We start from the raw sequence: 25,841 nt of genomic DNA on the forward strand, positions 1-25,841 counted from the left end.
CCGTCCGCCGCGAGTTGGGACCGCCCGTACCGCGCCGCCCCGCCGACGAGCAGCGTCTCGCCGGACCGTGTTCAGCTCAGGAGACCACGGGACGTGCCCTGTCCCACACCGGCCGACCCCGACTGCCGCCGAGTTTGATGGTGAGTACCAAACTTGGAGTCTGGGAAAGGTATAGGTCTGTCTCACCCGTGTATTCGAATTTCGAGAAGACAGAAGAGCTGTTTGCGTGCTTTGTAGTGTGGTATAAGAACAGTGAACGCCTTTAAACTAGCGCTGAACCATGGGATGGCGAGCGTGAACATTGACCATGCCACCTGTTCGATGTATCTCGTTCCCTGACGCTCCCTCGATAAGACCTTCGATCCCATCAGGTCCGCATCGCCCGAACCCGACCATGTAAACACGCTCACGGGAGAGATAACAGCACGATTGCTTGTCCTTTTTGTTCAGACCTCCAGCCAACATCGATCCCAGTCGATTGAAGACATCTGCTTTCAGATCACGGTAAAACGCTGAGATGACGTTTTCCATTAGCATATTGGCCCATTCCGGCCCATTTTGCTGCGCATTTGAATGAGAGGCGAGCGTCATCTCGGTCCGTTTCGCTCCTCCATATACGGCGTCTCCATATATCAGCTCTCCGGGACTGCCTGCTGCTCCTGCCGGCACCGACCGGCCCGAGAGGGGCCGACCGAAGCCCGACCAAAGCTCGGTTGGGATGGTGTGGGGTCGACCGATGGCCACATGACACATAAGCCCGAACAGTTTCCATGGACTGACTGAGCCCCCCAACTAACGCCCAATCACACATCAGCTGAGCTCTACCAATCCCGACCGGACGCAGCAAATCCATACCGTCCGCTAATGGAGTCCGAACAAACCTTGACGGACCTCACGGCGCCTTGGGAGACCCAATCGGTCCCGTCCGGTCGGCCGGTCCGGTCCGCAGTCGGGACGCGGAGGTCGGTCGGGCAGTTCGGAGTCCCCAGATCGGCCCGGACTGGGTATATCGGGCCGACATCTGATACCGCTGTAGTCGGCTGTCAGGCAGGTGATCGGGACGGGGAGGGACGGGGAGGGAGGGGTGGAGGGCAGGCAGGGGAGCGGCGAGACTGGACTCCGGGGCGGTACAGAGATGGCCGGGAAGACCAGGTTGGGCTGCCAACTGGCGTGGTCTATGGGAGCCGTGGATATTGTCGCCTCTGCTGTAGAAGCTGCACGCTGGATAAAACAGGGTGTGTCGAGGGTGCCGTAGCTGACAAAGAGCAACTTTTTTGGCTGGAAACCATGCTGGTCAGAATTTTCAAAACTTTCGAGGCCGTGAAAGTCACTTCCGAGCCAATAGAGGTTAGGGCAGCTTCAGCTACTCATGTCATTGGAGAGCAGGACTGTGCTGGCTGTCACTGACTGGGAACACTGCTCTGCTTTCGGTGTAACCACACCCCACAGTCTTGGACCACTCCCCTGTTCTGTGACCCTGCCCCGCCGTCTGGCTGACCCTGTCGCGCCGTCCGCGACGCCCGCCGCCCTGCCGGCCGCCCGTCGGGTCGGTGGGCGTCAGCGGAGGTCGGACGGCGATTAGGCCCGTCCGCCACCTCGGCCGGCACCCTGGTAAGCCGCCTGGAATGCGCCGGGCGCCGGCCGGCCGCTCGCGCTGCGCCGCCGCCAGCCCTGCCCTCGTCCCAGCCCGCAGATCCGGCCGACGCTATGGTTGCTGGGTGGCTTAGGGCGGTGGTCGATGGGCACTGAACAAGAGCGGAGGCTGGATGTGGTTAGAGGTAGCTGAGGAGGAACTGTTTGAAGAAGGCGTTGGAGATGTTGGTTACGTTTGGGTGTGGTTCTCGTTAGTTGAAGCAACCATTCATTCAGCTCTGGTCTGACCTCGTGACAATGCCATCCGATGGAAACTCGGCCAGCGCTCACGTTTCATGATTCGAGACAAGTTTCAATCTTGAACAATTAGTTTTGATTCGAGACCAAGCTTCTGTCTACCGCTCCAGATAGCGGTTTCCCTACCGAAATCCCGCGGCTTCATGTGGACGGCGGAAGCCAAACACCGTCCCAGTTTCCGCCCGAGTCTCATTCAAATGTCTCGGTTCGCGGCCCTCTCTGCACCGCTGAAAGTGGAACAATGCGGGACCTGGAACGTCACCTGACTCGCGGTGACATCTCGTTCACGGACGAGAAGGATCAGATAGCGGTGAATGGGCAATCCACGACAGCTTTGCTCGCATATTTCCTGCGCTTTTTTCTGTTTTGGTGATGTATGCCTAAAAGGGAGGATTTGTCCTCCAAATATATATCACTGTCCCCGCAAAAGGTTGAGGGGATTTCCTACCACCGAAGGTATTCCACGCACGGTCAAGGTCGAGTCTCGAACAGGTTTCCTCGTAAGGAAGTGACGATAGCCTCGTGACAGACGCATTCTCGCTGCTGTGCTTCTCTTTATGAGAATTAGCTACCCTTATCTCAGGCTTACGAAGGAATATTCAGCCTTTATGTAGTCCTAGTCGCAAATCGAGTCGCTAATAAAACCTGCCATCTCAGGATGGGCGGCTAATGATCCTCTGTGCCCCCCCCCCCCCAGTCTGGGTCCTCCCGTCACCTCCAGCGCCGTCTTTATTCTACTCTGCCACCTCCAGTGCCCATCCCCGTCCACACTGCCAAATCCAGCGTCCGACTCGGTCCCTTTCTGCCACTTCCAGCCGGCGTCCTCCTCTGCCACCTCCAGCCGGATATGCCTAATGAGCCGTCGCGGATTCCGCGGTACCGCGGCGACGCTCCGCCCCGTGTCGTAATGACCGCAATGCTCTACTCCGCCGGCCGAGGATACAGCTGTACGGGGATGGTTAATTGCCCGCTAAACGGCCACCATTCAACGATGGATTCTTCATTATTATTGGCTTATCATTATAATGATTGTGGTTGGAATGTTAAAATTGCAGGTTGAAATTGTCGAAACTAGGACAGAGGGGATCTAGCTCTTTGTCATAGGTATGTTATATTAACCCGCGCCGTGCTGGTGGCCTGAACTTTCCGCCGAGTGCTGGGGGGGGGGGCGTTTTCACGCCCCCCGTCTAACTCGGCTCCTGGGCCACGTAGCGACACGCGGTAAGCGGCAATCGAAAGAGCGTCAAAAATAAGGACGAAAACACTTCGGTCATTTTTTGGGTCAGGTCAAAGGTCAGGTCACCAGAGGTCACCAAAGGTAAAATGTTGACTATTTCAACATTTTGGAAACTGCCAACGGCTATCTCGGGAACCGATAGAGCTACAGCGCCGCGGAAAAGCGCATTCGATAGCCCTTTTACAGACCTTTCTGAGTAATGTTCTCAGATTTGACCTCAGGTCAACGGTTTAGCCTCCAGAGGGCAAAAACTCCAAAAATAGCCGTTTTTAAGAAAAACGTTTTTTCGTCAATAACTTTTGACTCATAAGCGCCATGACATTACTTTTGCCAACATCGTGTTCCTCTCGTCGAGACGCGTCGAATGAACTATTCGTTGACCTTGAAAGGTCATTTTGAAAATTTGACCTCAGGTCAAGGTCATGACCTGACCGAAAAGGGTCATGTTGCATATCAGTCGATCCGTATCGTCGAGCTGAACACATCTGACGTGTTTTCACCGCTCTAGCACGTCTCTATCAAAAGTTATAGCCAAAAAACTGCTGGCGACCAATCATGACCTGAGATGACCTCAGGGGCACACAGAGGGGTCACTGGTGCATTTTTCCTATTCAGTGTGTCATGTTTACCTATGAACCGATGTTTGAGAGCGTTTTGAACGATATTCGTCCAAAAGAGGCGCATTTCAATTTTCTCCCATTGACTTATAATGGAGAGGTCGCAAAATTGACCTGACCTTAGGTCACAGATATCAAAAATCCGAGATATACATTTTATACATACTGTTACTCATATCAATCGCTGAAAGTTTCAAAGTGATCGTTCAGTCGGTGTAGCTATAGCGAGCCTTTGAACTTTTTCTGAGGTAAGGTCACTTGACGTGACCTGGTGACCTGACCTTGAACGGCTCAGGTCTGAAATTTTCACAACATGTGCGGAAATGATGTAGGAACACGTGTACCAAAAACGGCGGCGCTGCGCGCCGCCGTTTTTGAGATATTCGCGAAAAACCTGAGGGGGGGGCGTAAAAACGCCCCCCCCCCCCAGCACGGCGCGGGTTAACGAAATCAAGGTTTATTTGTCCAACGCTCGATATCTGGACATTCATGAAAAAACTGTTTTGGCCCATTGCTGGCACGATCAAGCCCAACCAAGCTACTTTCGCCTGTAGACTCAAGCCCAACTATAGAAAGCGGAAGTAACGACGCCCAAGACCAATGTCAGGCATTGTCTTAGCAAATGAGTTTTTTAGCGAACGAAACGGAAAATTCCTTTCCTTTTTCACAGTTCTTCAAGTCATTTTCATTTCACGCCTATCTTTGTTCCCTAAAAACGATCGCCGGTCTAAATCCCCGATTAGGCTCACGCACTTTATAAATCAATCAGCGGCGGTGGTCGCTCGCAGTCGGCAGCGCGGGGGCCGATGGGGGCGGGCCGCGGCGCCCGCTCGGCCCATTGTTACCGGTCTCTGGGCGGCTGCCCTCCCTGCCGAGCGGCGTCATTAGGGCAGAAGTGCGCCCGTCCCGGCGGCGCGCGCCCCGCTCCAATTATGACCTTTACACCGGCCGGTCAGAGCGCCGCTCAGAGGCAGTGCGCTGTTTCCCGCAGCTCGTTAGGCCAACTCTGCACAGAATAGGCTCTGACACCGTGCTGTTGCGCGCCAAATGCGGCCAGAATCGGCCGATTGCTGCCGTAAAGTGCCGGCAGAAGTGCGCTGTTCAGAATTAGGAGGTGCCTGCACTGAGTGATACGTGAATCGGTTGATGACCCCGCTAAACACTGGAAGATCCCGAGTGCTCGGAATTCCTGCGTGAAAGGGTATTATAAACTGTAGGGAGTAGTACAGGTGACACAAAGCGCGTTGCATTGAATTACAGGAACAAAGACCCGCAGGCGGCAAGAGCTGGTAACAGTTAGCACTTGCAGAAAGGGTACTGGAGGGGCAGTTTAGTAATAAGAACTTACCTCGCGCTGTTGCATTATCTCCGTAATCACTGGCTGAATAGGTCCAATGATCGCGTCGGCTTCCTGCATCCAGTAACCGTCATGCTCGCCTGTGTGCAGAGATAAGAACAACGTCAGGCAAACGCACATCGTGTTTTAGTGATGCATGAAACCGGAACATTTTGGAATTCAGCTTACAGTTAACTTGTAGACGAGGTAACGCTACCAAAATCGAACAAGTGCCTACTAATTTATAAACACAAGCCATAACGTACTATTCCAGATTTCACCTTCTTCTTTGGAACATCCCTATTACATAGTAAAATGTTCGATCAATGCAATCTGAACCAGAGAGTAAGACAGCAATCGATGACAAGGGCGCTCAATCGAGCGATGACGGGCCCAATCGTTTCTAGACCTTTCCCTATAGCGAATGAGGAGGAGACCTGGAGCTATCGTGATGCGCTTCAGCCACATATGCTCGTCACGCTAATGCATGCCGTATTTTTCCTCAATGTGTGCATAAATACTTTTACTAAAGACTTGGAGCATTCCACCGGTGCAGAATGTAAATTTCATAGCCTCTTAGAGCCGACTAATAGCACTTTTGCATAATGTGAAATTGCGCTAATTAACAACCAAACTGCATAATTACAAGATTATGGTTAAACGGACATGTCAAAATCACCTGCAACTAGTTTACGCTTCTATTTTAATCGCACAGGGTTAATGCATCATGATGAGTAGCAGAAGCAAGTGAAGCTAGATTACGCAGTAACTGGCATAAGACGTCTGCTGGGTGAATGTATTTCAGGTTTTCCTTTCCACAACTACTTATTTACCGAATTTTATTTGGTGTCGAAGGATTGAAGGTACCCGAGGTCATGAGTTTATCACACCCTTTTGTTCATAAAAATGTGATCAAGGTATCGTTAAAACGTGAGTTGGATTATTTCTTGGATTAGCCCATTCGGTCTATTTTGACCATTTTCAGGTTGTGAGATGAGAGGATAAGGTGAGAGAGATTACCTTTTCTGCCATTAGGTAAAACTGACCTTTCTGCCCCGTAATGAGCATCAACAACTAGCTGACTGCAACAGTTGCTCCTATATGTAAACACCATATGTTGTTCAAACAAAATTGGAATCACTTCATTCTTTTACGACCCTAGCCAAGAAGCGAGTTACCAAATACGAAAACCACAAACTATGCATAAAACCACGTCGACAACCAGTCTTGCGGCCGCCCGTTATGGCTACCCGACCCAGCTGGTCTGCCTCTGTGGACCTGGCACGAGTCAACCGTCCAACAGCAGGCCCATCCGGCCTGTCTGCCGAGACCAGCCAACACCAGATCCAGCCGGCCTATCTGCCAGCCCTGTCCAACACTAGACCCGGCATGGTCTGCCTGCCAGGACCGTCCAACACCAGACCCAGATGGTCTGTCTCTCCCGGGCCCGGGCACGAGCCGACTGGTCGACGGCGGCCCACCGCCGCCCTGACGCGGCCGTCCGGCATTCACTGTTCATTAGCGATCCATCATTTATCATGGCTCGGCGGCCGTGCACGCGTGACTCATGCATTTATAGAGAGCGTGCAAACAGTGTGATGGGTGCAGGCCGTCCCACTGCCGCGCCGCAGAGAGATGGTTACAATGGTACGCAGACCAGCCGCGGCCACTGTGCCGCCTCTCTCTCTCTCTCTCTCTCTCTCTCTCTCTCTCTCTCTCTCTCTCTCTCTCTCTCTCTCTCTCTCTCTCTCTCTCTCTCTCTCTCTCTCTCTCTCTCTCTCTCTCTCTCTCTCTCTCTCTCTCTTTCTCTCTTTCTCTCTCTCTCTCTCTCTCTCTCTCTCTCTCTCTCTCTCTCTCTCTCTCTCTCTCTCTCTCTCTCCACGTTCTCTTCCTTTTTCTCTCTCCCTTTGGCCTTTCTCTCTGTCTCTCTTCATCTCTTATCTGTCTTTTGCCTTTTTTCACCTCATTCTCTTCAGTGTTCTATCCTTTGCTTTGTAGTGGCATTGGTATTCATATCAGTTATCACCATTGATTTCAAAACTGCTTGATTTTTTCTTTCGGCTATCCGCGTCTTACTGATGAATCTATGTCATCTATTCAGTCCCATATTAGGCCTGAGGTGCTTTATACACTTTTGACACGCTTAAACAATTTCAAGTGGGACAGCTTTCACTTGCTACAGTGCTCAGTCGCTCAAAACTCAAACATGTTTGATCGCAAAATTTTTGTTACCTCTAAGTCACAGCGATTATCGCATATCTCCATCACCAAAATTAACCCTTTAAGTTGAAGAACAATGGACACATCTCACTTAACTACCCCATAACCCTCCAGAAATAATCACCTGCCTGTGTTTGGTGCGCCATTGCGTCCATCTGCCATCAGTCGGGAGACACCACGGCGCGTCTCGGTAGCGGGCCGCGGCGCACGTACGGGCGCGCCCACATCCGGCGCCTCTCAGCGGCGCGCCGGCCAGTGCGCGGCTCGTAACGAGACCGTAAACCTCTCCGAATGGGCCGAGCCTGCGTGACCGATAAACATTTCAGAGAATTCCTGACCGATAAACATTTGAAGGGATTCCGTTTCTGTGTCAGTCTTTCCATCCCTGTGCAACCGACTGAGCTTTGGTGGGAGCGTGGCAGGCTGGGTCATGAGTGGCAGCTCTCTCTCCTGTGAGGGTCTAGCCCGCCGAGAGGGTTGTCACTGCTCTCCTCTCTCCCTCTTTCTCTTTCTCTCTCTCTCTCTCTCTCTCTCTCTCTCTCTCTCTCTCTCTCTCTCTCTCTCTTCCCTACAGGGGTCCGGCGTCTTCCGCCTCCCGGACGGCCGACAGCAGACAGACGGAGTGAGTTTCTCCGGCGGCGACCAGCGCCATTTTGACGGACCGGTGACGGGCTGACAGCTGACGGGTGACGGGCTGACGGCTGATGGTAACGGGTGGGTAACGGGTAACGGGTGGGTAACAGTGACCGGTGACGGGTCCGGCTAAGGGTGACAGTGACAACTGATGAAAGGTTTACGACCGAACTGTGATGGGAGACGAATGGAATGATTGAACGAGACGTTTGATCCACTTCTCAGCTTATCTATAATCGTGTGTTTCTGATCACGGTTGAATGTGGCACACCCTCAAAAGTTGTTCTAAATGTCCTGCACTCCGTATCTTCTTTGCCTCTGCGCAGCGTCGGCCCCACTCAAGCAGTCCGCCTCCGCTGTTCTCCGGTACCCACCAGTCCGGGTTCCAGCCAGGTTCCCGACCCGTACCGGCCGTCTCCCCTTCCCCGGCGCGGTCAGCTGTCGGCGTTTTTGTGGGAGCGCCCGGGCCGACTTTAATTCAGGAATGCCCCGAACGGTGGCGTTTATAGCTGAAGACGGAAACATAGCTCCCAAGTTCAGGCTCGGGAGAGGGAAGGTCGCGCTACTTTGCTCCGCTTGACACTCCAAGCCGTACCGGGTCTGACTGGAGGGACTGCTCGTCTTCACACGACCAGACTGATCAGTCGTCCAGTCACCCCTCTCCGCCCCACCGACAGAGCCGGAGGGGCGTGTCCGTCAGTTTTCCTCCTCCTCCCATGGTTGGCGTGGTGCAGCAGCGTCGCTCACCGCCGACCACCGCTCGACCTCGGTCATTGTTATGGAAGCTCGGCGGCCGCCGCCGGACCAGTGTTTGTTTATCGACCATAAGATGAAATGCGTGCTCGGCGGGCGGCCGGGAACGAGTCGGTGATGATGAGCCGATTTTCAGTCACGTCCGGGGCACAGTGCTGCACGGCCATTTGCATACCGGTTGTGCCGAGTGGGCCAGCCCGCGCCGCGGTGACGGGTCTCGAGTGTGTGTATCGCTGACCATTAGAGGAGACACCGCCCCCAGTGGAAACACAGAGACTCGCGGAAAACGGCCCGCATCGACGCCATCCATCGGCAGTCAGTGCAGGTGACGGGAAGGCTAGAGCTGTGCTCGACGATGGTATATTTTGAATCATTACCCACATGTTCATGAAGCAAGTAATAAGTTTTTTTTTCATTATGTTGTACATACATTCAGGAATGCCCCAATGGCGTATGCCTGTGAACAGATAGTTTGCATTCTCCATCTCCGAAATCCACATATAATTTTTCCATTAACATCGCGGAATTACTGGCATAAATTGCATCGGTATGAAAAATTTCAGTGCTTCAATACCAAGGTTGTCTCATGGGCATGTAAGAACACTTTCCAATGGATTAAGTCTGTCCAAGGTTGATGCTCGCAATGCACTCAGCAGCATACCAACAAGCCCTTTGATCCATCATGCCAAAGATCATAGATCACTCACCTACCGGTTCATATCCCTTAAAACCAATGTAATTCCGTTCTAAACGGCTCCACCTTGGCTACTTTAAATATAATTCCATTGACATATTTATATGACGGAGGCCACACTGGGCAGGTCTGCCACGCCTTTACGACAATGGCGCGAGGGTCGCAGCGGTAGTACATCATCTCAGCACGAGACTGCCATCACTATATCACCGTGCAGCGTTTGAGCAATAGCAGCGCGGCGCCATTGGCCGGGCCGCCGCGGATCGGAGCGGGCCGGCTGATTTATTTGGCGGTCCCATTGCGAGCCGCGGAGGGCGGCCGGGGCGCGTACCAAGAACGCCAAGCAGACGAACGGGGAGTGTCCAGCCCGGCATTGTGGACGCTTTATCTGTCGTGCCCCTCGGCTTAGCCGGCGCTGGCAGTGACATGAATACCCGAGACAGCCGGTCGATCCACCGGCCAGCTGCCGGCATGTTTATAAATGGCGCCGATCGCCGAAATCGAAAACGATATCGAAGAACATCCATAATAGTTCTACGGCTGAGCGATGGCGGTTGGTTGCCTGGTGCACTGACGGGCATTTGGAGATGGGTTTCAGATAGTGATTTCGCTGTCTCGTGCATGTCATTAGGCCGCTGTTGCTGCAGTGAAGAGCAGTCAGCCGTTTGTGATGCGGTTCAGTGTTCCAAAATTATGACTCATCAATAACATGAGGACAAATTATTTGGGTCAATTTGTGCCTACCTACGCTTTGTAGGTGATGAATGATTATCATATGCCAGATTTTTTTTTTTGTCGAAATTTACCAAATACTCTCTTGACCTCTAGCGCTGCTATTTTGACTATTTTGACCCCTGTGACGTCATTCATTAGCTGACCTGAAAATAACCTTTTCAAAAGTTGTAGACCTTGTCCGCCTGACGCCTGCATCCCAGCTGTTTACCGCTTGCCGCTAGCTTGCTTCGTTTTCGAGATCTCAGGGGGGAGGGCAGTTGACCGCCCCCTCTGTAGGTGCAAAGTTGGCGCGGACCCCCGCAGGTGGGCGGGTTAAATTCCAGCAACTAGCGGGCAATAATATAACTGCGTGTGCATTGTGCAGTACCAACAGTATATTGAATACTTAGCTTGCTATCGTGTTGATACGCACACACCATAAGCCGAGCCTGCCCGGAGACTGGCTACCAGCTGTTGGTGTTGGTGTGCTGTGTGTGATTGCAGTCTCTGGTGATACTGTGGTATCTGTTAATGCAGTCACCTTAGGTTTCTGACCGTCACTGATTTTACCGTGCAATTAGGCGCTGCAGTCTCTAGTGATATTGTGCTGGCTGTAAATGGAGCCATTACGATTGAGTACTGTGGATTGTGGAATATTTCCGGATAGTGATCTCTAAATAAGTCTGAGTTCGACCTCACGTTACCGTCATTTCTGTTCTATGAGAGTGAGGTAATCGGCGTGACAGCCGCATATGATTTTCCCCTCACCGCAGACTGCAGAGTATTAACTAAAGCCGGGCAGTACGGATTTCGGGTAAAAATATCCACCCGTTCAGGATTAGCGGGTGCTCTTTTCTCGGCCGGCCCGGGTGCTGAGGTCACTCTTAGCGGACCAATCGGACACAGCTGTCAGACCGCGTCGGGAACTCCCATCGGCAGCCGCCGCCGCCGCCGTCGCGGACAATGAAGAGCGCTCATCTTAAACCAATCGACATTTGTGTCACTGTGAGTTATTTGCAGTCGGCCCGCAGCGGACGCTGTCAGTGTTGGAGATGAGAGGCGCCGCCGACGGTCTCACGGCGCCAGCTCGGCACCCGTCGGTCCATGGCGGCTGCTACGGCTGCCCCGACCGTTCCGACCGCGTGCATCACAGGCGACCGGCGACAGCCGCTGCGAATGTCATCCCAGCACCGACCAATGGCCAGCGCCGCGCGCATTCCCGCCGCTGAAATATGAGCCATTTTCATGCAAATTCCACTCGTATATTTTTCGGGCCGCTTTCGGCGTGCAGGTGGGTTTATGCTGCAGCGCTGCTACATTTCATGGTGCAGCCGGCTGTCGGCGCCGGTGCCGGTGCCAGTGCGATCGCGGCGCGCCGGGCCACGCCGATTTATCGCCGCCCGGGAGGATGTGGGCGCAGAGGGGGGCTGATGGTGTGCCGCGGCCGCCCCGCCGCGCCGACCTCGCCGGCAGCCACGGCCGGCCGGCCGGCCGCGCCGCCCGACACACCGCGCCGCCACCGAGACTCCGCCGCCGGCGGTACGGTGGACGGGGGACGGCTGTGGACGGCTGTGGATAGAGGCTGTGGATGACAGGCAGCCACCAATGCCAGCGCCGGCGGCGGTACGGTGGACAGTGGACGACTGTGGATGGAGGCTGTGGATAGAGGCTGTGGACGCCAGACAGCCACCGACGCCACCGACGCCACCGCGGTGGACAGTGGACGACTGTGGACACTGGGTGTGGACGGCAGGCAGCCACCACTGCCACCGCCGCCACCGCGGTGGACAGTGGACCGCGGCAGTGGATAGAAATGAGAGCGGCGGATGTCAGATGAAAGGGTGTGAATGTCACGCTGCGAATTGCTGAATGAGGACAAACGGCAGGCTGGAGTCATGCTGGGTTCAATCAATACTTAATCAAAGCTCATAAGCGACAAACGCCGACAGATAACCATATAGGGAGAGACCTAAAAAATTTGGAATCATTGGAAGCTTACCTTTAACTCTCTAAAACAAGTTTAACACCTGAATCGCTCCAGAAACTACGCTATATAACGGAACGCACACGTGGCTCCTACGGTAGTGGCAGAACAAAACGTACTATAAACCTGCACGTCCTGCTATCTGCCTGTGAACTACGAGTACTACGTATGTTACACTTCGTGTCTTGCGTGACCTGCTGCATGCACTGCAACTTGGCAGCACGGATAGTTCGCATGGTAGCGGCCGGGACCGGGTGTCCCCTAGAGTTCGTGATATCGCAATGGCTAATGGGAGAGGAACCGTTACTCCTGGCTCAGTAGAACCCGTTAAAGACAGCGAGGGCTTATCTAGAGAAATCTGCGGGCATAAATACTTCGTGCATCGCTATTTACGATTGCTGGTAAGTATATAAACGTCTGGCTATCTCAGCCATATTTATATCACATGGAATTGAGGAAGACTAGAAGTGGTAAATACTGCATTGGAATCAACATATGATGCAGGGTATCACCGTGAAACCAACAAAAACAACAAACGGCTCCCGCTTGGTGACATTTCGCGGGTCTCTCCGTGACAACCAGGCCGGTCATGACTGAGCAGCCGAACGCGAACCGTCCGATAGATCAGCGGCCGGAAAGTCCGGGGTCGGTCTCCGCGGCTGCAGACTGCTGCTGGATAATGATGACATGGTACCAGCTGTCCGAGTCGATCCTGCCGATTATGCCGTGTGGCCGGCCTGCCGGACGCGGCGGCCTGATCCGCCCGATAACCGGCCAGCCCACGTAACCATATCTGACAACTCCTCGTCAATGCAGTAAGTTTTGTGCGCCGAGATAAAAGTGATGCTAAGTATCGACGCAAGGCTCCGTTATCAGTTTGGGATCGCCATCAGCTTAAGTTGCTGCAGAGGCCGTCTGCGGAGTCGGAATGCCAGTGGCATGAGCCGAGCGCGGCGCGTCCTGCCCGTTTGAACTCGCGCTGGCCACCCGCTGAAGGACGAACGTCGGAGAGGTCCCCGGGCCGCGTGCGGCGGCCCCGGTGATCGGCTCCGGCTGCCGTTGGTCGGACCGTTCCCCGTTTATAGCCGGGCTACCTGTGTCGGAGGAGCGCGCCGTGCCTCCTCGACCGGCGGCCGAATCTCTGGCCGCCTCCGAGGACCGCCGCCGGCCGAGTCAGCCTCGCCGGTCACAAAGACACGCGTCCCCTCGCCGGCCCGGCGGACTCGAACGCCGCCCGAACCCGATCACGAGGCCCGTTTCATGTGTCGCGTCCCGTCGATTAAAATTCGGCTCACAGGGCTGGTCCTTTGAGCGGCGGGCCGTGCGTCCCCGCTAATGTGAGCCGGCCGGGCCGCGTCTTTGACAGTGCGCCCGAGTCCGGGCCGGCTGTCCAGCCACGATCGATGGCCCGGTGACGAACGGACCGACCAGCCCCTTTCTGGGGACCGTCCGTTGTGCTCTATGTCGGGTCGAACGGAGCGCTGAACGGCGTCAGATGATCGCCTTGGAGCGAGGCCGGCCGCTGCGATTGTTTAGCGAACTTCCGGCCGGACAAATGGGAGAAAAAGGCGGGATTTCGGAAAAGTGGATAGGCTTGGACCGTTGAGGGATGGGAGGCCGGTGCGTTAGCCTGGATTGGACACACATGGCACGTTCAGACTTCAGTGTCGTTGCCCCGTCATGGTCAAGTCAGAAGGTCTAGAGACAGACTATTAGCGGGACCATTCTGCACCTTTTTCCTACCTAGATTCCCAAAGAGATAATTGTTGCGTACTGATTTGTATTCGTAGCCATAAAATTGCCGCTTAGGCCACTTAATTGAAAATGATGTCCTGATTGAATGCCTTGCCGTTGCGGCTGTTTACAGTTTGAAGGTTCAACACAAATACAATGTCCTTTTGTCAGGATTGTTTTACTAAAGAAAGAATAAAGTCTGCAGAATCGCTAATCCCAATGCACTTTTCTGGCAGTTTTATTTATCCCGGAAGCGATTAATTTCGGTCCTATCATCCGTTTTTAAAGTAACATTTTGAGACATAAACCGCGTTAAGCCGACTGGAGAGACCGGGCTCGCGATTTTTGCGGGGCGGTGAAGATGCCGCGTCAGCTCTCGCAGTCTGGTCTGGTTCCGTGTTGAAACTCGTCCCAGCGATGATAACCGGTTGGAGAAGATCACGTTTTACTGGAACAGGTAATGACCGTTTACATAAAACCCGATGCGATTACCATACCGTGGAGAGCAGCTCAAGCCGCATTACTCACAAAACATACGACAACAGCTTTCCTCGCTCAAAGAACACCGATGGCAGGGTCCGTCACTGGAATGTGGAGGAATTGCCTGCTTTTGCAGCCATAAAAAGTGCTGAAAATTAGCAGGGCATTTTGAAACGAAAGCCACTCCACCGACAACATCCCACGCAGAAATCCAAATATGTGTTATTCTGAGACACCTAGACTCAAGTGCCCGAAATGCGACACCAACCAAGCACTGCTGGCGTTGACCAGAACACTCCAAATGCCTGCCACTTATACACCAAACACCGCATGTTTCACGTTCACCGACGTGTCGAAGAGTCCTCGGCCGTCACCCACCCGCTCTCCGCCCACTGCTGTTATTCCGGCGTGAAATCGGAGGCACCTCTCACCTCCCGGCTGATTTCCGTAGGTGGCAGTACGGCAGCGCCTGTGACAACAGAGTCGAGGGCCGCTCCTCCCGCCTCTCGACACTTCCCTGACCGAGCTGGGGGCGCTGTTGACAGCCGCGGCCCTCGGCCGGCGCTGGCTTTCTCGCCCGCAGCCGCGGCCGGCGCCGGCGCGTGTTTGCTTGTCAATAAGGCGGCGCTGACACGAGCTCTGTTTGGGAGCCGCGCTGCGGACCGGCCCGGGCGGCTGGGTCCCCGGCATGCTGTCCTCTCGGAGCCGCTGTCAACGGGTGTTGCTTTCACGTCTCGCCACCGTCGGGCGGAGGCGGCGGCCGGTCCGACCCGACCCACACACCGGCATTGGCAGACAATGATACAGGGCAGGCTGGAAGGTCAGACTGCTAGATATGCAGCGCTGAATGAGTAAGATGCGTCGGTACTACACTATTACCTACAGCTGAGACCTCTGATAAGTGGCATTGCCACCCCGATCACTTCCTCGCGAAGATGTCTTAATGTTGCTTACAGAGAGTGTCTCATAACCAACCGCAATAACCCACACTTTCCAAAGTCGGTTACACATTTTCCCAGTCAGTGTAACATTTTGAAAGCTGCCGGTAAACACGTCACACAAAGGTCCTGCTTTCGCTGTGTCGCTGTGACAATGGCGCCGGCAGAAAAAGGTCAGAGTCCCGCGTCCATACACCACCACGCCGCGCCGCCGCCGCCGCCGCGGGCCTCCGGGCCTCCGTCTCAACAGGGCGCCGGGCCCGGTACGGCAGGCGGCAGCTGGCCGACGCGGCCGCACCGGTGCCAATCGGTCTCGGCCGTTTTCGGCTTCACACCCTGACACGTCGGGCGGCGAGCGGTGGCGCGGCTGCGCGATAATTGGCGCAGCTAACGGTGCCACCCGCGCCGCGTTGGCCGCAGTACGGACGCGACGCAGGCAGAGGTGGGATAGACGGGCGGGGAGAGTCCGCGGTGACCGGTCATGAAAGAATGAATGGAGGCGTATGGGAGCGGGGAAGCAGGTGAGGTACAGGAGCATCCTATGGTAAGATTCCCTACAAGTAAAATATTGCGACCGTAATCCTTTGAGATGTGGATTAGTTTGCCTGAGCAGTGACGCTGCGACATTTTTGATTGATGTCGAGGGCTTACGTTTGAAAGAGCCACTCGTGTCGAAGCTCATGTTCCCGATTTTTCTCCGACGTGAGTCGGCCCGTCTGAGACTGACGTTAAACAACAGCGTGGGTGGCGCGGGGCGGATCCCTTCTGACGAGTGGGCATGTACCTTTCAGAGCCTGTTAGCCGTACATGATTTATCTTCGCGGTGTTTGGTGACAATGCAAGTTGCACAGCACTGCTCAACTAAGTCTCCGACGCCCAGACTAACAAGGTCTTCGTGCTTCAGCGGCCGTTACATAATCCCTTCGCTCTCGTCTCAGCCATCACCTTTTTCATATTGCTGGCTGTCAGAGGTTGGCTGGGAGCCGATGTCTCTCCGCTCAGTTTGCAGTATCACGTATATGATGCACACTAGCCAGAGTCATCATTTAGCCGTGTAATCGGACCTACAGCGGCGGCCGGCACAGCGGTGTGCCCGGCAGCGGCGGTGTTCTGTTTCTCTACGGTCATTGGTAACTAGAGATGGCAGCGCCCGATCGAAATGACCCCGAGCCGAGCCGAGCAGCAGTGACCTTGGCGCCGGCAGATTACCATTAATGATCGAACCGAGCCCGCCCGACTGGTGTGTGTCTTTGAGATCTCTGATTAGCTACAAGGCTGGGACGTAGCGCCTGCACTGTTGATAATTCGAGATAGAGTTAGTGCTACTGTTCATTACGGCTATGGAGGCCGGCCCATTATGCCGGCGGTCTATAATGCGGGTGTAAATAGCTCAACCCTGCCACGCCCAAGCTGCCACACCCCACACCGACTCTCATAAACATGTGGAAAACAGTGCCCAGACCAAGCGCTGGCAGCGGCAACTATCACTCAGTCACTCAGCGCCTCTCATGTCTTCTCCCATACCTCAGATCGTTTACCTTACGCCTTGCTTTTTTACCAATGTTGCGGCTAGTGGGAGTTTTTCTCGCGCGTCTGCTGACCGGGACCGGTCGATGGAGCGCCTTCCGCAAATCCGCGTCCCCGCAGCGGCGAGCGAATCTGATCAGATGGCATCGTCGGCCAAATGAGCTTCCATCTGCCATTTTTGTCGACGCGCCGCCGTCGGTCTCCCAGGCTGGCTGGGAGCCGCTCGTCGTCCGGCGGACGAGGCGGGGTCAAGGCAGACTTCCCGGCGCTCCGTCTGACGGAGGCTGGGCTCGGCTCGGTGGCCGCCGGCGCTGTCTCACAGGGAGGACAGACCCGGCCGGGCCCGGCCGCGCGCGCAGCGGGACGCCCGCCGCCAGCCGTGTGCAAGGCCACGCTCGCCCGCAGCTGAATTGAATGCTCACTGGCCGGCAGTCACGGAGCACGACGATTGTGATCACGTGGTGGACTGCCCAGATGGCGGACTGGTCTGTTGTGACAATGGACATCTGCTCAGTGATGTTGGCCAATGGCCGTCTGGTAATAAGCTTTTGCAATGCTTACACGGATCGAAGGGTAATCCATGATGTCCGACGGCGTTTTTATCCCCGACGCTGACGATCTCATCCGTGATGTTTTTACTGCTCCGAAGAAGCCATCGCTCCACATCTCCAACCACAACTCTTCAGTAATGCAAGCCATCGGCTCATCTCTGGCGACCGCTACCGTCTCGTCCCCTGGGTGCTCTCCTTTTTGTCCGCTGACGGTGCGGCACTGGCACCGTTCATGGCTGCAATAAGCACTTCGTTAATCAATCGGAGACCGTCAGCGGTCGTCCCACGGGCGCGTAATGGGCGCGCGACGGCCATCATGGTTGGCGGCGCTCTAAATTATAGGCCATTTCAGTTTATATGGCAGCGAGGGCCGGCCGGCCGGATGGAAGAGGCCGCTATGGCTCCACCGGACCCGGGCCGCGGCGTGCTGGTGGGCTGGGCCGCCGCGCCGGTCTTTGTCGGTGTGGGGAGCTGGGAAAACGGGACGAGTAGATGTGTTTTATCTGTGAGGTCAAGCTTGGATTTGAGGTTAAATCTGAAACAGGAACTGAGAATATTGGTTGTGAAGATTCAAGGAAGAACACAGCGTCGTACAGGGTGCAATGCTTGTGAAATCATCATCCCAATCTCAGGACTCAGTGAGGCCAGCACCCTACATCTCAACAGCCCACGCTGGTCAGGCGGTCTCCGGCCGGCCCGCAGCGGCCTGACGCGTGATTCCCGTGGCCGGCCAGCGTGTCCAATCCGGACCGGCCGGAATCCGTTCGGCCTGATTCCGGCCCGGGGTGGCAGCTGTGGTGTGTTTTTGGGCCCGCAGCTGGCAGCTGGCACCGGTCTCTGAGGGGCGCAGCCGGCAGATGCAGTCCGCCACAGTCACACTGCCCTTCTTGTGGGAGGAAAATAATTGGACAAACGCCGGTGTGAAAGGACAAATCTACGCGATGACGAGGGGTGAATGGGCTGATTTAGCAGTCCAGAGGCAGTGAATACTACAGCGGGCGGAGTGCTGTGGGGAGAAGCTGACTCGAGCTGATGACGATCGGTCGGCCGGCATCCCCGGGCGTCCGGCGCCCAGCCCCGCCGACCGGGCGGGCGGACCGCGGACGGACCTCAGCCGGCCGAGGGCGACGGTAGCGCCGCCAGCGGCCGATCGTGTAAGCTGTCATGTAACGCACGCCCCTCGCCGCCCACCGGGCAATTAGGGACGGCCCGAGTTGCCGCCGAATTTACATAATGATTATGCTGTTATGGATTCCGTTCTGTTGGTGTTTTTGGAGCGCTACGGAGACTCTATGACTCGGATCAACATGGCATCACACACATCAAAGATGGGACGGATTGGTCCCCAATTTTGACTCGCTTTGTCCAGGTCTCGTCACAGAAGTGAGCAGAAATGTGGCGATTCGCTCCGAACCAGTAAAATAATTACCAGCGACCAGGACAGAGCGGCATGAATATGCGGGGAGGAAATTCCTCCAATACCATCAGTCGGCGCTGTCTTCAGAGTTATTCGATGAAGTGACATGGTGCCCTTTTTCATGTCGCCGTCATGTCTGGGTAAATTAGCGGCCAGTTTTTATCCGGTTCACCTCGGCTCGTTCGGGGAGGGCAGCGCTCCTTCTCACCGGCCGGTCGCGCGACAGGACGTCGGCTCGACAGGGACAGCTCGGTCTGGAATAGCTCACGTCAACTCGTCTCTGCTTAGAAATGCTCGCTGCAGACGGTAGCATAACCATTGTCCTACATGTAAATAATGCATCTCGAAAATGATGTTATGGCAGAGTGGCTCTTTATCTCACACATGCTGGTCCGATCGACCCCCCCCCCCCCCCACACACACACACTACTGGTCTTGACACCGACAGTAATACTTATACCAAAACGTTCTGCCAGACTCTTCTGCCCCGGTCTATGCCCAACTCAACGGTGAGCTGCGAGTCCGTTTCGCCCCTATCCGGCCCGTCTTCGTTTGTCTCTCGGTCAGACCGCGTCCTCCAGGGTCGCCCCTTCGTCCCTCCGTCCACCGTCAGTCAGTCCAGAGCGTCGGCAGAACCGGTCGCTCGGAGACGGACCGACCGAAAAACCGGCGCCGGCATCATGGATCGAGCGGCAGCGTATCGCCGCTGTCATCGCGCTTTTTACATCGTCCCCGGGACGGATCAATTCCATCTATCCAATTATAACATGTGTACGACACGCAATTTGATTGCGTTTGTCGCGTGGCGCGTGTTGGGTATAGACGGCCGCCCGGCCCGGAGGATGTTCGCCAATCAGGCCTGTCAGCGGCGCCGGCGACCGGCGGCGGCCGGCGGAAACGAGTCATGAGGCCTTGGGCGTTCCCCGTGGCCTTTGAAACGTTCGCGGAATGCTCGGCCGTTTTAATTACTCGGGTCGTTTAGGAGCGACATCTGTCGTTCGTGAGCCGCTGTAGTCTGTTGGGAGGCAAGGACTGGTTCAATTCCTCGAAGGGGTTCCCGCCACGTCTCGAGTCTCGATTTGGCTATAGCAGTGCCTCGCCTTCAACATGCAACGCTTTACAAATAGGTTTATGACGTTCTTACCTTTAGAGCCTCGTGGCATTTTTAGTAATCCAGTTAGAAACATACACTTTAAAAATATCAGGAGCTGAGGAGTTGCACACCAGGCTCAAAGTTACCAATTAGCCCCACCCTTTTCCACATTTTTACATGCGTAACACTCGACATCGTCCATCACATTTAGTGAAGGTCGTATAGTATTCTCTCCCTACGAGTACAATGACCTTACAATGTTGCAATTGTGGCATATCAGTGGCATACCTACTTTGGTTTATCGGGGACACAGGACAGCTCCACCATTGTTTACCCCTTCACCCGAATAGCAAATGTTTTTATTTGCTGTCTTACTGTTACTGTCCTACCTTCGTCTCCCGCACCTTTGGAATCCAACGGTCATGCCCACTACAATCTGATATCCGCTTTGCATCTCAAAACAGGATCTCTCTATCTCTAGTCTCTACATATCGCGCAAATCGTCCAATGTCAGCTAAACATTGTTCCGGGATTGTGTGGTTTCTCAACCATGCGACCACACCCTGTTTGGGACGGGAAACCCTGTTTCGAAATGGGAGGTATAGTGTCATATCCCATTGTTTGTTTTTGTTTTGTTGAGTTTGAAGCTCATCATTTGAAATTTGAATAAGAGCGATGAAATAGGTATTACATAGCATCTCATAGAACACGAAGCCCACAGCGCGGTAGAACATAGGTACTCAGTCATTTCATAATACACATGGCCACAATTTTTCAGAAATAATGGTTGTTTAGTATAACCCACCTCAAAAGCAGTTACAAGTAAGCAGCTTCGCATGAGAAAGTGATAACTAATTGGATTAAGTGCTAAACCATGGACCACAAACCGCTCAGGCTCAGTGCAGAGTGAAAACAAGTGGCTGCGCCCGGCGACGACACTGGTCACCTGACCGCGAACACACGGCGGCGGCTTTAAACACTGCTCAGAAGAGCGGTGACATTAGCAGCGGCAACCGCAAAACATGACAAGATATCAATCACGTGTAGGTTTAATAACGCTGTATAGCGCCTGCACATTTAGGATGAGGCGGCTTATACAGAGTTCGCCCGCTTGAACAATTTGAGGAGTTTGAATGCTTACCTGAAAAATAAAACTAACAAAACACGCCTTGGGGAGGAAAGACTTGCAGAAAATTGCTAAATCTGATTTGAAGCACTAACCAAATGAAGAGATGTTTTCTGCGTTTCGAGCCGCTCGATATTATCATTCAGACGTTTCTGCCAGTGGATGAAGGTCACAGAACAGCAAGCTATTTGGCTCATGGCTGCGATAACTCTGTCATGACTAAATGTACGCCGTCACTACGAAACTACATCTCATCCTTTTAAAATGCAGCCTGTAACTAAATTCTTATCAACCTGATACGTGTAAAGTTATGTAAAAACTTACGTTCAGCTTCAATCTATTACCAGAATTAATACTCCTTGTGCAAATGATTGCCATCCAATAGCGCAAGTTTTGGAATAGCTGCCCTTTCAATAGAATCCACGATCAATTAAATATCGCTATTTAAAGAATCACTATCAATGACTGTCCATTATTCGTCAGACAGATAGTATTAGGTACCTAATGACCATTGTCTGGTGTCATTTTTAAACCTAAAGCTCATAAAAGCACTGTCAAGCATTAACAGCATCAAAAGAAGCATGACTTCATGGATTCATGCATATTAATAACTCCTGACACTATAACTGCAGTAACTTCAACTGCGGATGAAAACATTTGAGCCTACCTGCATTAAATTGCTCAGCCAACTGTTCACTTTATCAGGGCGTCTCTATCCATTTTCCGCTGAGAACTGTTGGAGCGTCTCTCATTGTCAACATTTTATGTCGGTTTCGTTGGATTCAGCGGACATCTTTCTCTGATTTATAACCATAATCTCAGCAAGATCACACAGGGGGCCTTGTGCAATCGGCACATTTGTTCTGCCGAGGACATCCATCGCAGGAGTGCTCAGCATTCTGTGCGCCGCTCGCGGTCGACGAGTTGAGACAAACCCCGACTTTGGTATGCTGCAGAGACGATTTTGAGCCATACGTATGCCTGAGAGCGTGTACAGACGGGCTTGGTATCCACCGGAAAGGTCACGTTACTTTACAATGACATGAGTAAATGGTCATCGACGTTCCATTAGATGGAAAACCCGTACCGGTGGGCCTGTTCACTCCATCCTCCCCATACAGCCCCGGCGACATTCACGCGCTGGAAGGGTTGCCGGCGCCCGGCACTGTGTCGCCACTGTCGCTCCTCCGCCGCCCCGACCCGCTGTCCCGTGTCTCCACCGCACCATGAGCGCTGACGTCACGGTGTGAGGACCAATGAGCGGCGCGGTGTGCCTCCGTTTCCCATGGCGGCACGGAACTGAGCGGCCTCTGTGTGTGTTGGCAGGTGCAGGTGCGGCATCAGCGCCCCCAGCCGGCCAAGCTCCGCCCCGCGCCGCCGCCGCCGGCACACTCCCCAGCTGGAGCGGCCGCGTCGCGCCGGCAGTAGCAGTCGGGCTCGAGCCGCCGCCGCGAGAGCACGCCCCCGCCGCCGCTGCCGCCGCGTCCGCTGCCCATGTGAGCTGGCCACACCGCCCCACCATGAGCAAGCAGGAGCTGTTCGGAGTGCGCGTGTCCGCGTCGCGGACCTCCAAGGCGCTGTGTGTCATCACTGCTGGCGTGGCGTTCGTGCTGGGTACGGTACTCGGCGTACTGATCCCGCTGTACGTGCTGCCGCCGCTGTCCTCCACTGCTGAGGTGCGGCCCGGCCCCCAGACGGTCGTCCAGGACTACGCCAGCGCGCGGGACAACGCGCTGGAGACGCTGACACCGCGGCCGTCGCCGGTGCCGCCGCGCGCCGTGATGCCGTCCATGGACGAAGTGCACGTCATCGATGTGTCGTCAGTGACGCCCGGCGTCATCGAGTCGGAGGAGACGCTGTCACCGCCGCTGTCAGCTGACGAGGTGAGAGCTGAAATGGAGATTGAGGTCGTCGAGCTGGAGCAGTTCGCGACGACGACGACAGAAAAGGAGATGACGACCACTACAACCACGACGACAACAACAACAACGATGGCGACGACAGCCTCCCCGGCGCCGTCGTCCAGCCTCACAGACGGCATCTTCTGGAACAACGCCGTCGAGGACTCGCTGCCTCCTGGCTTCAACGACGAGGCCGTGGCGGCGTGGCACGAGTTTTGCCAGCACTCAGCCTTCATCAAGGTGGAGGAGGGCTGCGGTCGTATGCAGAACCGTCTGCTGACCTTCGAGAACGGCACGCAGTCGTGTTGCCGCTACCGTCAGAACTTTGACCAGATCCAGGGCGAGATCTTCAGCTTCCTGCTGAGTCGCGAGCTCGGGATCCGGAACCTGCCGCCGACGTCGATGCTGCTGGTGGAGCCCGCTGAGTGGCAGTGGTCAGCCGTGCGCGCCCAACTGAACCTGGCTCAGTGGGCCGAGCAGCGGCCTGTGGTGCTCACCAAGTTCCAGGAGCACCTGGAGCAGGCCTACATCCCGGAGCCGCTGCGCACCACCGAGCGCCGCCTGCACCCGACCGACCTCGACCTGGCCGGCCTCAAGCTGCACGAGCACCGCCAGCAGGTCCACGAGCTGGCACAGTGGTCCGACCTCATCGTCTTCGACTATCTGACCGCCAACCTGGACCGCATCGTCAACAATCTCTACAACCAGCAGTGGAACCCGTCCATGATGGACGCGCCGGCGCACAACCTGGCGCGCGACCCGGCGACAGGACTGCTGATCTTCCTCGACAACGAGTCGGGTCTGCTGCACGGGTATCGACTGCTCGACAAGTACGAGACCTACCACCGCACAATGCTGGATGCGCTCTGCGTGTTCCGCCGCCAGACAGTGCACAAGATCCGGCAACTGCGCGACGACGGCAACATCGGTGAGTTGCTGAGACGGATGTTCCGTCAGCGGCATCCCGAGCTGCTCAACTTCCTGCCCACGCTGCCCGAGAAGAGCATCAAGATCCTGAACGCGCGTATCAGGAACGTGGCAGACGTGATGGACAGGTGTGAGAGGACTTACGCCAGCTAGTGGCGCTCGCTGCCGCGGGACGCTCAGACACAGTGCTTTAAGCGGTCGCGGCGCCGCCACGCTGGCTGCCGCGGTCCACTCGCGAGTGATTGTTGACAGGTCAGGTCAGTGAAACCGTTTCCGGTCGCCTCTGTGGTCGCCCCGGTCGCTTCCATTCGCGCCCGTTCGCTCCGTCCGTTCAGCCGTGTCCCCGTTCGCTCTAATCTCGTTCTTCTGTTTCACGAGCAGTCACGCTTTCCTTCGCTCCGCCGCGCCGCACGGTGGGTCCATTTTGTTGGCCGCCACAGCTGCTCGTTTTGTCGGTAATTGAGAGCGTTGTCGGCAAGCCGGTGATTATCTGGCTGCTCGGTCCGCCCTGCGGTCTGGCCTCCCAATCATATCCGACAGCGGGCCATCAGCCGACGGCTGCCGAGCTGGCGCCGCGTCGGCCACTCCCCTTCCATTCAGCGGCACGGAGAGGCCGCCGGCGCAGCTATAACAAACCGGTCCAGGGCGCGCCGGCGGCCTCTGTCGTCCCGCTCCGCCGAACCGCCGGTCTCCGCTCGGTCCCCGCCTTTGTGTCACCTGGTCGGACGACGGCCCGTCCGCCGCCGGCTGCCCCCTGCGCCGCCGCCGCCGCCGCCGCCGCCACCCCTGGGACCGGGCCGTCTCGACGCTATTTGGAAGGGTCGCCCAGTGATTTACGCGCCGCTCGCCGCTGCGCTCGGCGGCGGCATTCCTCGGCGCACCAGGAATGCGCCCCGGATGGGTCCGAGCCCGGCCCGGCTGATGTCGGAGATGGGCGCGGTGCGCGGGAGGCCGCGGTGGGCGGGGGCGGCCCCGGCCGGTCACAGAGGTCGCCAAGTTGCACTCTTCAGTCGCGGCCGGCCCTCTCGGCTCGCCGCCGCGTTGGGTTTATTGGCCATTGCGGCGGTCGGCGCCGGCGGCCGGCACAGAGGACTGAGTGCCCGAGTAATGGCGCTAATGTGAGAGTTAGCGTAAACAAAGCGGACGCATTAGGACACCGTCGATTAAGATGCAATCAAGTCGGCTCATTGCCGGACCCCACAGACTTCATTAGGTGCCGACTGTCTATCATTCCCGGCGATCGTTTCGCGCCGGTCTGTGTCGCGCCGACCTGAGGCGACTGGCCCGCTGTCAACGCTCCTCTCCTGCTCCGGTCTCTCCTGTGATCGGAGCGGACAGGCCCGACAGCGGGCCGGCGTTTTTCCGCGCCCGCCGCGACCGGCCGGCGATGCGCCCGACGATAGGGTCGCTAACACTGACCTAATCACGCACTATCTCCGACACACGCAGGCCGACGCGCTTTATCGCGCGCTCTCTGCTCTCGCTCAACTCCTGTGCGCGTTACGCGGCGGCGCTGGAAGCACCGGGGCGGCATGAAGGAAAAGTATTCGGGCGGGTGCGTGCGCGTGCACCGGCGCGCGTGCAGAATGACTGCTGGGACGCGGTTGAAGCAAGGTAACATTGGCTCGATCCGAGCATCCATCAACTGTGATATCGATAACTCATATTGCCCATATCGTTCGTCTTGTTACTTGCGTGTCCATGCCATGTTTTCGTTAGCTCAGTCATATTTAACATTATCGTGTGGTGGTATGCATGTGGAGTGGGAGTTGACCACCGAGTGCGGGCTCGTGTATTCGCAGGGCCTCCTGGGCCGGACCACTATTTGCATTCTCTTCCAGCTGCCGCAGAACCCGTTCAAACAGGCAGTCAAGTTTTTGTGCTAGTCTGATTCAATAGTGTATGTGTGAAGTGTAAGTATACACTGCGCCCGCCGCCACTGTATGTGTGTGCATACGTGGGCGTGCGGCCGCGCCCCACACGACGTCGCTATTTCTCCATGTGTGTGAGTGTGTGTGTACATAATATATGACGAAGAATTGACGAGAGCGTTTTACTGAGACCCGATA

At 55.6% G+C, this 25,841-nt stretch overlaps 1 protein-coding gene across 1 annotated transcript; it reads left to right on the plus strand.

Annotated features, from left to right (window-relative positions):
* LOC122363565 (extracellular serine/threonine protein kinase four-jointed-like) lies at positions 1-25,815 on the plus strand. The gene is made up of 2 exons (XM_043333005.1): positions 1-140; positions 22,271-25,815. Exon 2 carries the CDS (start codon positions 22,465-22,467, stop codon positions 23,923-23,925), a length of 1,461 nt encoding a protein of 486 aa, XP_043188940.1. The 5' UTR covers positions 1-140; positions 22,271-22,464; the 3' UTR covers positions 23,926-25,815.
* The last annotated feature ends 26 nt before the right edge of the window (positions 25,816-25,841 follow it).

The sequence above is a fragment of the Amphibalanus amphitrite genome, unplaced genomic scaffold (assembly GCF_019059575.1).
Source record: "Amphibalanus amphitrite isolate SeventyFive unplaced genomic scaffold, NRLGWU_Aamphi_draft 000026F_arrow, whole genome shotgun sequence".
Lineage (NCBI taxonomy): Eukaryota > Metazoa > Arthropoda > Thecostraca > Balanomorpha > Balanidae > Amphibalanus > Amphibalanus amphitrite.

What these genes read in the sequence shown, in the direction of transcription:
- LOC122363565 (XM_043333005.1), top strand. Translation starts at nt 22,465, where the DNA reads ATGAGCAAGCAGGAGCTGTTCGGAGTGCGCGTGTCCGCGTCGCGGACC.